The sequence below is a fragment of the Anguilla anguilla genome, chromosome 18, assembly GCF_013347855.1.
Source record: "Anguilla anguilla isolate fAngAng1 chromosome 18, fAngAng1.pri, whole genome shotgun sequence".
NCBI lineage: Eukaryota > Metazoa > Chordata > Actinopteri > Anguilliformes > Anguillidae > Anguilla > Anguilla anguilla.
Window position 1 is genome coordinate 9621859 of NC_049218.1, and position 12333 is coordinate 9634191.

The following is a 12333-nucleotide window of genomic DNA, read 5'->3' on the forward strand; positions in this document are numbered from 1 at the left end:
CATAGTTCCTAATGTTGGGTTGCAAATATACAATTTATGTCTTACAAAGGGAGACTTTTTGACACAGATTGTGTTGAGGGTAACACAAAATGTTTTATCCTTAAATAGACTTGGAGGTGTGTTAAAAATGACGTCATGTGTTTTAAAAATTTATTTTAACAAATCTGTATAGAGGGTGTAATGTTGCCTTTTCATGTAACAGTGCAAAAAAAGTGGCAGGCCTTTATAATGTGATGTCCCGGCATGAACACCAAGTAGAACCATCATTAGGCTTTTGGGGGGCCTTAAGAAAAAATATTTTGGGGGTCCCCTCCAAACCATTGGTACCTTCTGATTCTTTTGCTTGGAAACCAGTGCTGCTGCTGGGTCCCTGGGCAAGACGGTGGGGCCCTGAGCGAGAAGGTGGTGCCCCAGGCGCAGTGCCTGATCTGCCTAGTGGGAGGGATGGCTCTGCCACCAAGTGTGTCCATATTTGGCATGTCTTCTGTCAAAAAACCCGGTGGAAAAGTCTGTTGTTTTTATGCCAATGACAGCACACATGTTTTAATTGTTGTGTGTGGCCTTTGTGGACCTTGTCCACTCGTTTTAATTTATAGGTAATTACAAGCTGCCTACTCTAGTGTATGTTCGAATGGGTAATGTAATTGAACGCCCGGGAACCAGCTTGCAGCATAAAGGAATATGCTCGTAAATGAATCTCCTTCTTCCGAAGACATCATTCGCTATCGTTTCCATCCAACAATTAGTATTAAACCCAGAATTTGAGGAGGGGTAGGGGCACGTACCAGTGATTACCAGTGGACTACCGCCTCAAAGCGTGGACGCATTATCGAGATTATCGACGGAACACCGTGGCGTTTGCAAGTGCGCGGCTCCACAAATCTTCCTCGTGTAACCGGCTTTTCCCTTATCGCGGAAGAAAAGCTTGGAATCCTGCGGTGTAAAACAGACTCCGGCACAGCTGTCGTGCAGTTGATACGGGAGACAATGTGTTTATCTTTGCTGGTTTTACATAAATTATAATGTTGATAGCCTGTCCACAACAAATGGATAGCAAATTTTCGATCAATCAATTTTTTTTCCCTAGAAGGTGAAATACACGTACGTTTCGTAATCCGGACATTTTCACAAGATGTCTCCCTTCCCTCACTGTAAAACAGAAGTGTCCCCGATAAAAGGAAGCGAGGTCTAGCGCTGGTGTGTGATCACTCCTGTCCGTTAAAATGCTTAATGGCAACCAGGGCGCAAGACTTTCTTCTGACGAATGAAAAACCCCTGTGCCTTCTACCTTTTTATTATTTTTACCAAGAGGATGCAGAGTTGGCGCAGTTTCATAAGAAGTGCCTCGCAGGCTTTTGACCCAATTAACATCTGGACACAAGAGGAATCCCCTGCTGCTCTATTGGATTCCTCCTGTCCACCCTGCAAAGTAACGTGATTTTCCTCTCTTGCGACATGTTTAATGGGACTGTAGACTAAACTGCTATAAGCGGAGCTCAGGTCTTCTAAGAAATTAGGTATTGATTTTCATTTTCTAATGTAGTATGCATCTGGCGGAGATCGGCTGCACAGCCCTGAGAGAGAAAGAAAACTGATCGAGGGACGTGTCTGTCCTCTCAAAGTAGTCTGTCCTGTGTTTATACAATGTAATTAAAACACAGATGCAAATTGCAACCAAGTTTACACGTTCATAGAAGAAGCAGATGAGCACAAATGTGAATTTTTCTTTAAGGAAAAATGTAGCAAATTTAAATGTAATTGTTCATAACAAAACATCTGAACGTACTCCCTTTATTATTAAGCATAACGTATGACCACATAGCTACTGAGTCTGTATAGCTTTGCTTGTGAGTTTTGCTGGTAAAAAACTATAAGTAAAAAAAAGAATAAAAGCTGTTCAGGTGACTATATGATGTGTTTTTTTTTTTTGCATGACGTTTTCATGTATTCCTTATGTTCAGTTTGGGTCAAATGGACCCATTTTAAACTTTTTGTAAAAGAGGAAGGACACTTTTGAGAGATCACATAAACAGTGACTAAACCAGTCTAAAGTTTGGTTCTTGTTTTGTGTTTATATTTGTTATTTCTCATCCATATTTGCTCCATGTGTCTTTGCCTATTTGGTTTCTTTGAATATAATAAGATAAAGAGGAAAAATAATTGAGAATGTCTGTTCAAAATAATGAATCGCCGTAATCAACTGCATGAAAAGCTTTTCATTTTAATGTTTCACAGATCAACATGATTTATACTCCTTGTGTCTTCATTACTGTGGATTTATATAAATCACATCATTAACACAAAAAATGAAAGACGCTTTCATTGTTAAATGTGATGTAGCAGAAGTAAATGGCAACCACTAACCATACCATGATATTGTTTGATAGGTCAGATAAAGATAATACACATTGAGTTTTTGCGCATACATTTTATTGCTGTATTGCTTTAAAATCCCAGTAATGCCCTGTTTATATTTGACCCAGGCTGGAGTGTTCCTATACAGCATCAGCAGCACATGAAAGGTGTCCTGTCATCATCTCAGTCGTAAGCTTGGCTTATTGGCCATTGCAGGAAAGTTTGTTTTTCAGATATTATCAGCTGTTTTTGGGTATTATGGCCTGATGTTGATATTATGGAGGCCCTGTTTACGCTTGTGACGTAGCCATTTGAAGTCAAGGCTGAGGACAGACATTTGCGGTAAGCGGCTGAGCAATTCTGCTGACTCCCACTGGACAGAACGGAACACAGCAGGGCTCCAAGCATTGCAAAGTGTCAGAGGTCCACTGGGAGCACTGTTCTCAGACGCTGCCTTTTCCCAAGCTGCGTGAAATCTATTTTTTTAAATAGTTTTACCCTGGATTTTTAACTCAAGGGGAAAAAAAAGAATATTAAAAAACAAACAACAAAAAAAAAAAACAGACAAAGGTTTCTGTGATGATGGCCCTAATGTTTGTAATGAGCTGTAGGCCTCACTCCAGTCTCACTAGCTAGCATTGGCTCATTCTGAAATAGGTCTGAAGTGGGCTATCGGTGCCTACTGCTTCCAGGGTGCTTTTGACAAACTGCTTCTACTTGACAGAATCTTGCCTGTGAAATCAGAAAATGACAGCTCCCCCTCCCCCACCCAGCTATTTCTAGCTGTCTGTTATGGATGTGTTTATAAGCAGCATGGCATGGGCATTCTTTCTGGTGATGATCCTGAAATTTCATGCACAGGCTTTTTTATTTTAAAGTTGACCGTGGCGCAGCGGAGAGTCCATTGCTCCCCGGGCAATGCTTATGCTTTCAATGAATCTTCAACGGTTGTTTCATCATTGTTTTTTCATGGGGTCTCTCCACAGACTCCTCGCCCTGATGCTATTACAGGTCAATGATGTGATTGTGTATCCTGCTCATTCCAGCCTGCCTGCCATTCTGCCAGGACTGTGTGGCCCCGTTGGCTTTATAAAGATTTTCTACAGCAGACACAAAGAGCTTAACTGGATGCTACTGACTGCTCTGTGTCCCCGAGGCTCCACAATCAGCTCTGCCCGATTTGCTGCTGCTGCTGGAGTGGAGAATACGTAATGACAAGATTGTCGGTTTTCTGCCTGCATCTTATCGCCGGCTGCCCTCTGCGTGGCTGTGTGGCTGCATGGCTCCAGGGCTGCAGGGCTGCATTGCTGTGAGGTGGCATGGCTGCATTGCTGCATTGCTGCATGGCTGCATTGCTGCATTGCTGTGAGGTGGCATGGCTGCATTGCTGCATGGTTGTGGGGTGGCATGGCTGCATGGCTGCATTGCTGCATGGTTGTGGGGTGGCATGACTGTATGGCTGCATTGCTGCATGGTTGTGGGGTGGCATGGCACCATGGCTGCATGGCTGCATAACTGTACAGTCCATCTGTGAGCTGCAAGTGCCCGTTCATTATCAGCACTACACTGCTGTCCCTGCTGTGGTGTACACGGGGCCTCTATATCTGTTGTGTGAAGTTTGTGTGAAATCCGCCCAGCCTCCAGGCCTTTGTATTTGTGATTGAACAGCCTGAATGATTCTCTGCGGATAGATGCTGAATGCATTTTCGAAACTGAAATTTTTTTTAGCAACACAGTGGAAATGTCACACGTTCTGGCTCTGATGCAGAAAAGCAGTTTTCTGGAGATTGCTTGCAGCTTCCTGAGAAAGTAGCAAAATGCACTGTGCCTGTGCACCTGCATAGTTTGCAGTTATTTTCATAAGATCTTATCAGACCACACAGTTTGAGAGGCTTATCATCTTAGATGAACTCATTCATATATCACCTGGATGGGCAGAGACTAGTGAAATATACCTGATCCCTGTGGGTGAGTCTGTTTTGGGGGAAATATTCCCATGACATTTTAGAGATGCAATCTTGTAATGTTTGTGCAGATTGGAGGTCAGATGCACTTAGTGCTCACACCCCTGCCGCAGGATTTGGTCTGAGCCTCCGAACTCCATGTGAAAGAAACCCAGATGAGCAGAAGTGTAGCCACAGTCCGTCACAGTAGGGTTCCCTCAGGAACTCTGCACTGTGTGTTCAGGGCTAACAAGCCGGACACTGGGATCGCCTCAGAGCTGTGACATCAGGAGAAACTGGCTGTACCGTGTGGCCAAAATAAAAAAATGATATGCATGCTAGAAACTGCACTCTGCAAACTGCATGCTGCACGCTGCAAACTGTACACTGCAATCTGCACACTGCAAACTGCACACTGTGCGCTGCAAACTGCATGCTGCAAACTGCACGCTGCAAACTTCACGCTGCAAACTGCATGCTGCAACCCCCCCCCCCCCCAAGGCTGTCCCTCTTAGTGACTAAAGATGGATTAGAAACAAACTGCCCAGAGCCATGGTGTAAATGATATGTACTGTAATGGCAAACCCTGGTGAGTGGACCTCCACATTTGAACTGGAATTGCCTGTGACAGCTCCAGTATGTTTGTGTGTACGTGTCCATGATTTTCAAAGACAGCTGACCACGGTTAGAATGGGCAGCACGTAGCCTTGAATCTAGGAGCCATTTTTCAGCCGCCAGAATGCATTGTCTTACACTGCGTCCTGTCTCATGTGCAACATATGAAAGGCTGATTCAAAATGGAGGAAGAGTGGTGGAGAAATTACCCAGAGAGGAGCCAGGTGAAAGCATTAAGATACTTGGGTGAAAACTCTAAAGTTCGGAGATAATCAAAGCAAAAAAATTCCAGTGAGTGTCAATGTGCAATTATGAAAGTAGGGTACAGAAGCCAATCTTGTAATTAGAAGCGTGCTGTTTGGCCGGGAGAGAACACACACACACACTCACACACACACACACACACACACACACATAAAGATGTGATTGTGTCTTTGCGGGCTGAATGTTAGAAGGTGCATTATTGGGGCTTGTACCTGCATTGGTGCAAATGTGGCCCGGTTTTTTTGCTGCTTGTTTCAGGCTGCCTTTCAGGCTGTGTGTTGCGTTGACTTGTTTTAATGCGTGTGATTCACTCTCTGTGTTCTCCACGCTCATGTTCAAAGACCTCCCGCAATTAATACGCTGTTAAGGTTTTTCTGAATACAGAAAAGGCTTTACTGAACATCAAACGTATGCAAACAAACCCAAATGCGGACCTACACACTCTCTCTCTCTCTGTCTCTCTAAACATTTTTATTTAATTTTTGTAGATCTGCAATTCTTTCCGTGTGCTTTTCTTCTATTATTTTGCAAACCTTCTGCATTCAGCATTGAGAGTGGTGATGTTTTGCGTAAGCCAATGTGCTGGAGATGAAGCCGTTGTGTTTTTGCAGCATCAGTTAGCCTCCAGGTGAATTTCGTCAGTGTGATTGATTGGTGCCTCCCCCCCCCCCCCCCATTCCCATCTGCTACTGTGGGAAATCAGAGTGCACAAACCCAGCTGGGATGGGCAATTAAAGTGGGGTTTTTTTTTTTTGTTGTTGCGTTTTTATTTTAATTTTTTCTGTGGTTTGGATTTGTGTTACCATTGGTTACACACTGTCGGAAATTGGAAACGCTGTATACGGCTTAGCGTTTGATTTTGACTGGAGGAAATCTAAATCTACGTGGCAGATTGCCTTTGAAATGTCCTTAGCTAATGGCACTCTAAGAGAGCCATGCACGCCCCCACTCTGCAGCGATCTAAGTGGCTCTCAGTGTGGACGAGTTAAAAGGGAATGGATTAGTCTGTGTGGCACTGTGCCCCCCCCCAACCCCCTCCCCCAGCAAAACTCATGCCTGCAGGTATGAAGGGGCCGCTGTGTGTGTGTGTGTGCGTGTGTGTGAGAGAGAGAGAGAGAGAGATTGTGAGAGAGTACGCCTGCGTGTGTGTGTGTGTGTGCATGTGTGTGAGAGAGAGAGAGAGAGAGAGAGAGGGAGAGAGATTGTGAGAGAGCACGCCCGCATGTGTGGGTGTGTGCACACATACGGAATTGTGGTATGGGATAAAGCACTGTTGTGCGACTGGCAGTGAGAATAGTGTATTAAAATTTTACAAATACAGCCGGACCATCCTCAGTTGTGACACCAGTGCTCAGGCGGTAATGCAGGATGGTCAAAAAATGTGGCCTGGGTTTTACTGTCCATTTTTGCCATAGCTCTCTTACCCACTCTTACAGTAGCTGTGCTTGTACAGAAGCATTAAAAAACATTAAAAAAAATAAAGAACTGCTATCTTCTGAAGAGAAGAAAGCACATTGTTAGATGAGTCGAAGTTGACCTTAAAATGTAGTCGTCGTGCTGCCTTATCTCCTGGAAACAGAACGAGTGCCGCACGCGCTCAGTGCAGGATGGACGGGGGGGGGGGGGGGGGGGGGGCTTGGATTGGGATCCCTGCAGCGGAGGAGAGGCTTAGTTTTCTGAGCGCGCTCAGTAGCGACTGTTGGAGTCAGAGAGAGTCAGGGCTCCCCGGCAGACCGCCGCTCCCGGAGCGGCGACCGCTCCCTCTGTGCCGCGACGCGCCAACGCTGCGCCGGGGGCCCACGGGGAGAGCCAGCCGTTTCCATGGCCGCTGTTGTCACGGCTGCCGTCGGACCCCCCCCCCCCCCCCCCCCCGGTCGATGCACCGCAAAAGGCCCGAGGGCCACGTCCGTGTCATGTGACTCTGGCGGCAAACCGTGCCGTCACTGAGGAGGTGTGAATTTGGCGGTCGGAGACATTGTGATTAGGGGCCTGGGCTTGAAAGTGTACGGTTCCCAGGGGGGATGGGAGGGGAGGGGTGGCGGGTGGACGGAGGGTGGGGGGTGGGGGGGAGGATGACTATTGGTGTACCCAGGAACAGGCAAGATAAATAGCCATTAAATAGGGGGTGGGGTTAGGGTCATAAGTAGGGGGATTGTGTTTTACATTAATTGCATCTGTGAAAAATGATGTGGTGGGTTTTGGTCATTTGGTCAGTGTTCTTAAAAATATTTAGTGCAAAGTTGTCACTTTCACATTTCAGTGATTACTTTTGACCATGCAAAAATACTCTGCTGTGTCTTAAATGAATGCTGTTCATAGCCGGGACAAAATGAGAATGTGTGTATTTCTGTGAATGTTATCTCAGCATAAGCCTTTTACTAACAACCCCTTTTTTTTAGAATATTAGAGGATAAGTTATGCATATAAAATCATATTTAAAAAAACACAAAATCGACTTTTTGTGTTTTTGGTAAATAAAAAGCTTTTTTACAACTCCACAGCCCCCCCTCCTCCCAAGCCAAAATATGATCACAGTTTGCAGTTTGTGAGCATAACTAGGCTACGCTGTACAGGCTTCTGAAACTCATCTGTGGTTCAGCTCAGCCAATTATAAGTCAGTTAATATGTCAGAATTATGCTTTTCTAAAATAGGCACCACAGCGATGAGGTGACGCTTCGCCTTCGGGTTGAAGCTGGTTTCTTCTCACACAGAAATGGGTCAAAAAAGAAAACCGAAACAAATTCCGAGCTGATGATGCTCATCAGTCCTGAGCAGAGCTGCAGGCTCCGCCTCTGTGTGCCCCCCCCCCCCCCCCCCCCCCCCCCCCACCTCGTGTCCACCCCCTCTGTGCGTCCTCCTCCCTCGCTGGCAGCAGTGCTGCGATCTGGGCGTTCGGGGGGGACGGGTGCCCCTCCCTGGCAGTGACTCAGCAGTTTGCTGGAGGTCAGAACAGGATGGGTATGGCCAATGTGCTCTCTGTGCTGCGAGATCTACACCCGCTCCCCAACCCCCCACTGGTGCCCCCCACTGCACCCCTAGCTTGACCCCCCCAGCCCGACTGCGCCCCTAGCTTGACCCCCCCAGCCCCACTGCACCCCTGAAAATTAAGCTTATTAGAGGTGAATTTAAAATCAAATCTGTGGGGTCCAGTTTTGAAATCAAACGTGCTGTTTTGTCTTTATGCATTCTCAGGTCTGCGTTTGGGTCTGAAAATGCTATACTGTGGACTCTCTATTGTGGGCTTGTCTCTCAGAATTTTTTTTATAATCCCAGAGGGCAGTTGATGTGCAAAACATTAAAATCAAATACAATACAAAACATACAAAAGAATCACATGACAATATAAGACACCTAGATAGCACACCTGTTATAAGGTGCTTAGCTCATTGCAGTTTGTTTAGTGAACTGATGGCTGAAGGGACAGGACCATATTTTTATCTGTTAGCCTAACACGCTGACCTGAGGTCTAACACACTGACCCGGGGGCAGAGGGACAGAATCAGAACCTGTTAGCCAAGTGCAGTGGAAGTTACAGACTGGGCCTTTCGTTTGTGCCAAAAGCCTGAGAGGAGTCTGTCTATTTCCACCTGATCTGACCTCTTTCAGCATCTGTAACGACAACCTCAACACACCCACGCATGCGCTCTTACGAATGCACGCATGCACGTGCACGCACACATGCAGACGAGTGCACGCATACGCACACACACACACACACACACACAGACCCACTTCTCAGGCTCATCTGGTGGCTGACTGGTAGCCTGTCGCAGTGCCCTGTGCCCGCCCCCTCCTCTGTGACCATACTCTCCTGCAGCATGGCCTACATTTGAAGCCACACCTTAAATGTCAGCCGTGTGCTATAAATAGCTGGGAGGAAGGGAAAAAAAAAAAAAAGGTTTGGTGCCGTGCAGCCCACTATTCCAACACCTTTAACAGCGGCCTCCATCTGACCCCCCGCCGCCCCCCACCTCACCCCACCCCACCCCACCCCTCCCCCCCCCCGCTAAAGCACCTTTCTGCAGGGGCTGCAGGGGCTCTTGTGAAACGGTCGCATGCTGCATGCTTCCTGCTGCATGCTGCATGCCACCGCATCTCGCTTCTGTGCAGCGTTCCCACCGCAGGAGCGGCGACCGCAGCTTCCGTGTGAGACCGGGGGTTCCGCACGACCGCCCCGTTGAGGTGAGGCGAGGTGAGGAACAAAGTTGCCTCCTCACACAGAACGGTGTGGCACGATGCCTGTTAACCCAGCACAGCATCGTCGCGCTCTGGTGCAAACGAGCAAATCGTTTGCACTCTGAAGAAGGCGGTGCCGGCGTCGGCGAGAGTGCGCTGTTGCGGTGCGGCTGTAAGCGAAAGCGTTTGCTGCAGGGTGCAGAAGCGTGCGTTAATCTCTCTCTACACCCAATCGGGGTTACACCGCCGATTGGGCACATTTCTCTCCCTGCAGGGGAAGGCGAGATTGATATCTTACCGTTTTTTGCTGCGTGCGTTTAAGGACGGGGGTCGAAAGGTCACAGCCTTTTGCTCCAGTGGTTAGTCAGAGGGTGCGTCCCAATGCTTTTCACTCCTCGCCTCCTTTCCTCCACTCCCCGAACACCACTCCTCTCCTTCCTGGAGGTATGTGGAGGAAAGGAGGGGAGGAGACGAGCTCGAAGTCGCTTCGCCAATGCAGTTTTGCTCATCTCCTTGTCAATATTGGGGCACTGGAGGGAGGGAGGGAGGGAGGGAGGACACAACGATCGGTTTCCCGGCTATGCTGGAGACGAGGTGGTTGTGGAGGAAAGGAGGACACATTTTTCGAGTCCTGGGTCGCACCCAGGAGAGTGAGCTGTGTTGCTGTGTGGTGTTTCCCTGGAGGAAACATGTTAAATGCAACAAAGGGCGAATATTAACCAATCAGGCTTCACACTCCTGAGGTGAACAAGTCTGATTTGAGTCAAGCAAGCAGCCATAAGTGAGTCGTGTTGATTGTACTGGCTCAGGCTGTGTAACTGGTATTATTGGAGGAGATAGAGTGCACCATGCAGATGTAAGTCTCATAAAGATTTTGCAACAGTACTTCAGAGAAGTGGTAGATGCAACCAAGATAATGCTTTTGAAGTTTGAAAATGTAGCTGTGGAAAATTCACAAAGAAAATATTTACATTGTTTAAATAGTACAGAGGTGTAGTATTGTTGTGGGCAGGCTTTTTTCTGCGTTGACACTTTAAGCCTGTGAATTTAAGCCTTTTTGTGAATTTAAAAACCTCAGTCAAATCCTCTGTTTTAAAAGGAAGGATAAATAACCCATGTTAAAATATAGGCCATATTATTTAAAGTGCAGAGGTTTGTAAAATGTAAAATGTTTGACTGAACAGAAGGGGGTGCAAGGTGAAAAAGGTCATGAGCCTGTTTGTTTTGTTTGAAAAGTGGATTTGCTCCGTTTTGTTGCCATTTTTTAAGATACCTTATTAAAGTTTATCGAACCCTCTGCTTGCTGCTCTGGTCTCCTGTCTGAGGAGAATTGTGTTCACATTTCCACTCTTGTTCTGTGGTGTTTTTGTTTTTCAGTTTTTTCAGGCTTTTTTCTGTGTTGACATTTTAGAACGGATTATTGCATGAAGTCGCATAAAATTTCTCAATTTAGCACAATGACTTTGTTGTGTTGCGCTTAGTAGTGCACTGCACCACACAGGATCTCTAGTCTTTATGCCGCACCTGTGACTTAATTTAAAGTTAACTCACAGGTGTGACATAAAGGCTAGAATGTCACACCTGTGAGCTAATTTAAATCCATCCCTGTTCGTTATGTGTGAGCGGGGGAAGTGGCATCATCAGGCAGAAACGGAGAGGTGTTTGACCCTGAGCAGTAGGACCAGGTCTGTGTGTTTGCGTCTCTCTTGCACAGGGATGTTGTGTAACGGAAGTGTGTGTGTGCATCCTGCAGACTGCGTGGACATCGGCAGTTTCTTGTGCAGAAGGGAGTCTTGACTGGGAGCTAAACACAGGAAGATCTGGTGTAATATAATAATAATCTGAAAGAAATATCTTATCTCAGTCTCATCTGAGTGGCTGCACTGCTTGAAAAGAGAGAGAGAGAGAGAGAGAGAGAGAGTGGGGAGAGAACTCTACACACACAAACACATAGACGCAAACACGCACACACACTCAGACACACACAAACACACATTTTGTATCAGTCTCAGTGCCACCTTAGCCCACAGAGGGCTAAATGGACGTCACAGAGGGCAGAGCAGTTAACCTCGGCGAGAAACCTGCGTGCACCACTTCCTGCTCTGCTCACTGTCTCCTCTGTGTCTCTGTGTTTTACCCTGCTTCACACAGTGTGAGACTGTCCTTCCCTTTAAAAAACACCAGATGAAAGAGTTTCATGTGAGAGCCTGCTGCAAGGACATCTCTGTTTTAAGCCACTGTAGGCCGACCATTATTAATCTGGGAATCTCATTCTGTGTCCCCCCCACGAAAGAGCTTTTGTTCTGCAGGGCAGGGAGAAATGTTGACAGTTTGAGATGAATCTCATTTTGAATATAAGGGCTGTGAGGATTTGGTTCCCCTGCTCTGGTGAGAGTGGAGAGGTGCTTTCTTGTAGTGGGGCAGAAACAGGCTCTGTGGCAGAGGGGGGCAGATATTGGGCTCTGTGGCAGTGGGGTAGAAAGCAGATCTCCTGTGGCAATGGGGCAGAAACAGGCTCTGGGGCAGAACCTTCCGGGTAAGTGGCAGGTGGCCTTCCTCTTGAGGGTTTCTGGGAAATTAAGTGAGAAACTTCAGGTCAGTCAAGGGAATGTGGTGGCTTGTGGGTAAAATTTTATGGATTGATTGATTGGTTAGTTGAATGATTGATTGATTGATTTTTTTCTCAGAGACAATGAACATTTTCTTTTACCTGAATGTGAAAGTGTATGGTATCAGTATGAGATTTGATGCTGGTGTTCATCCACAGACCCCACAGCATTTTACAGATGCAGGGAAAAATCACAACCAGCAGGCCATTCAGCCCATCGAGACCAATGACCTACAGATGCCTTATAAAGGTTTATTGAACCTGAAGACCCTCTGCTTGCTGCTCTGATCTCCTGTCTGAAGAGAATCATGATTGGCATTTCCACTCTTATTCTATGGGTGTTATTGTTTTTCTGCTTTTCTCCTGTGGCC

General features: G+C 46.7%; 1 protein-coding gene across 3 annotated transcripts in view; it reads left to right on the forward strand.

Annotated features, from left to right (window-relative positions):
- LOC118218203 (heterogeneous nuclear ribonucleoprotein L-like) overlaps nt 1–12333 on the forward strand; it is a 30838-nt gene that overhangs the window by 1987 nt on the left and 16518 nt on the right. Inside the window, exon 1 of one of the 3 annotated variants that reach the window (XM_035400701.1) lies at nt 965–1429. The exons of the other annotated variants lie outside the window; for them this stretch is intronic. Coding sequence (XP_035256592.1) covers nt 1265–1429 — 165 coding nt within the window. The 5' untranslated portion in view covers nt 965–1264. Of the gene's footprint in view, nt 1–964; nt 1430–12333 lie in introns of those variants that run through there. 3 annotated transcript variants of the gene reach the window in all.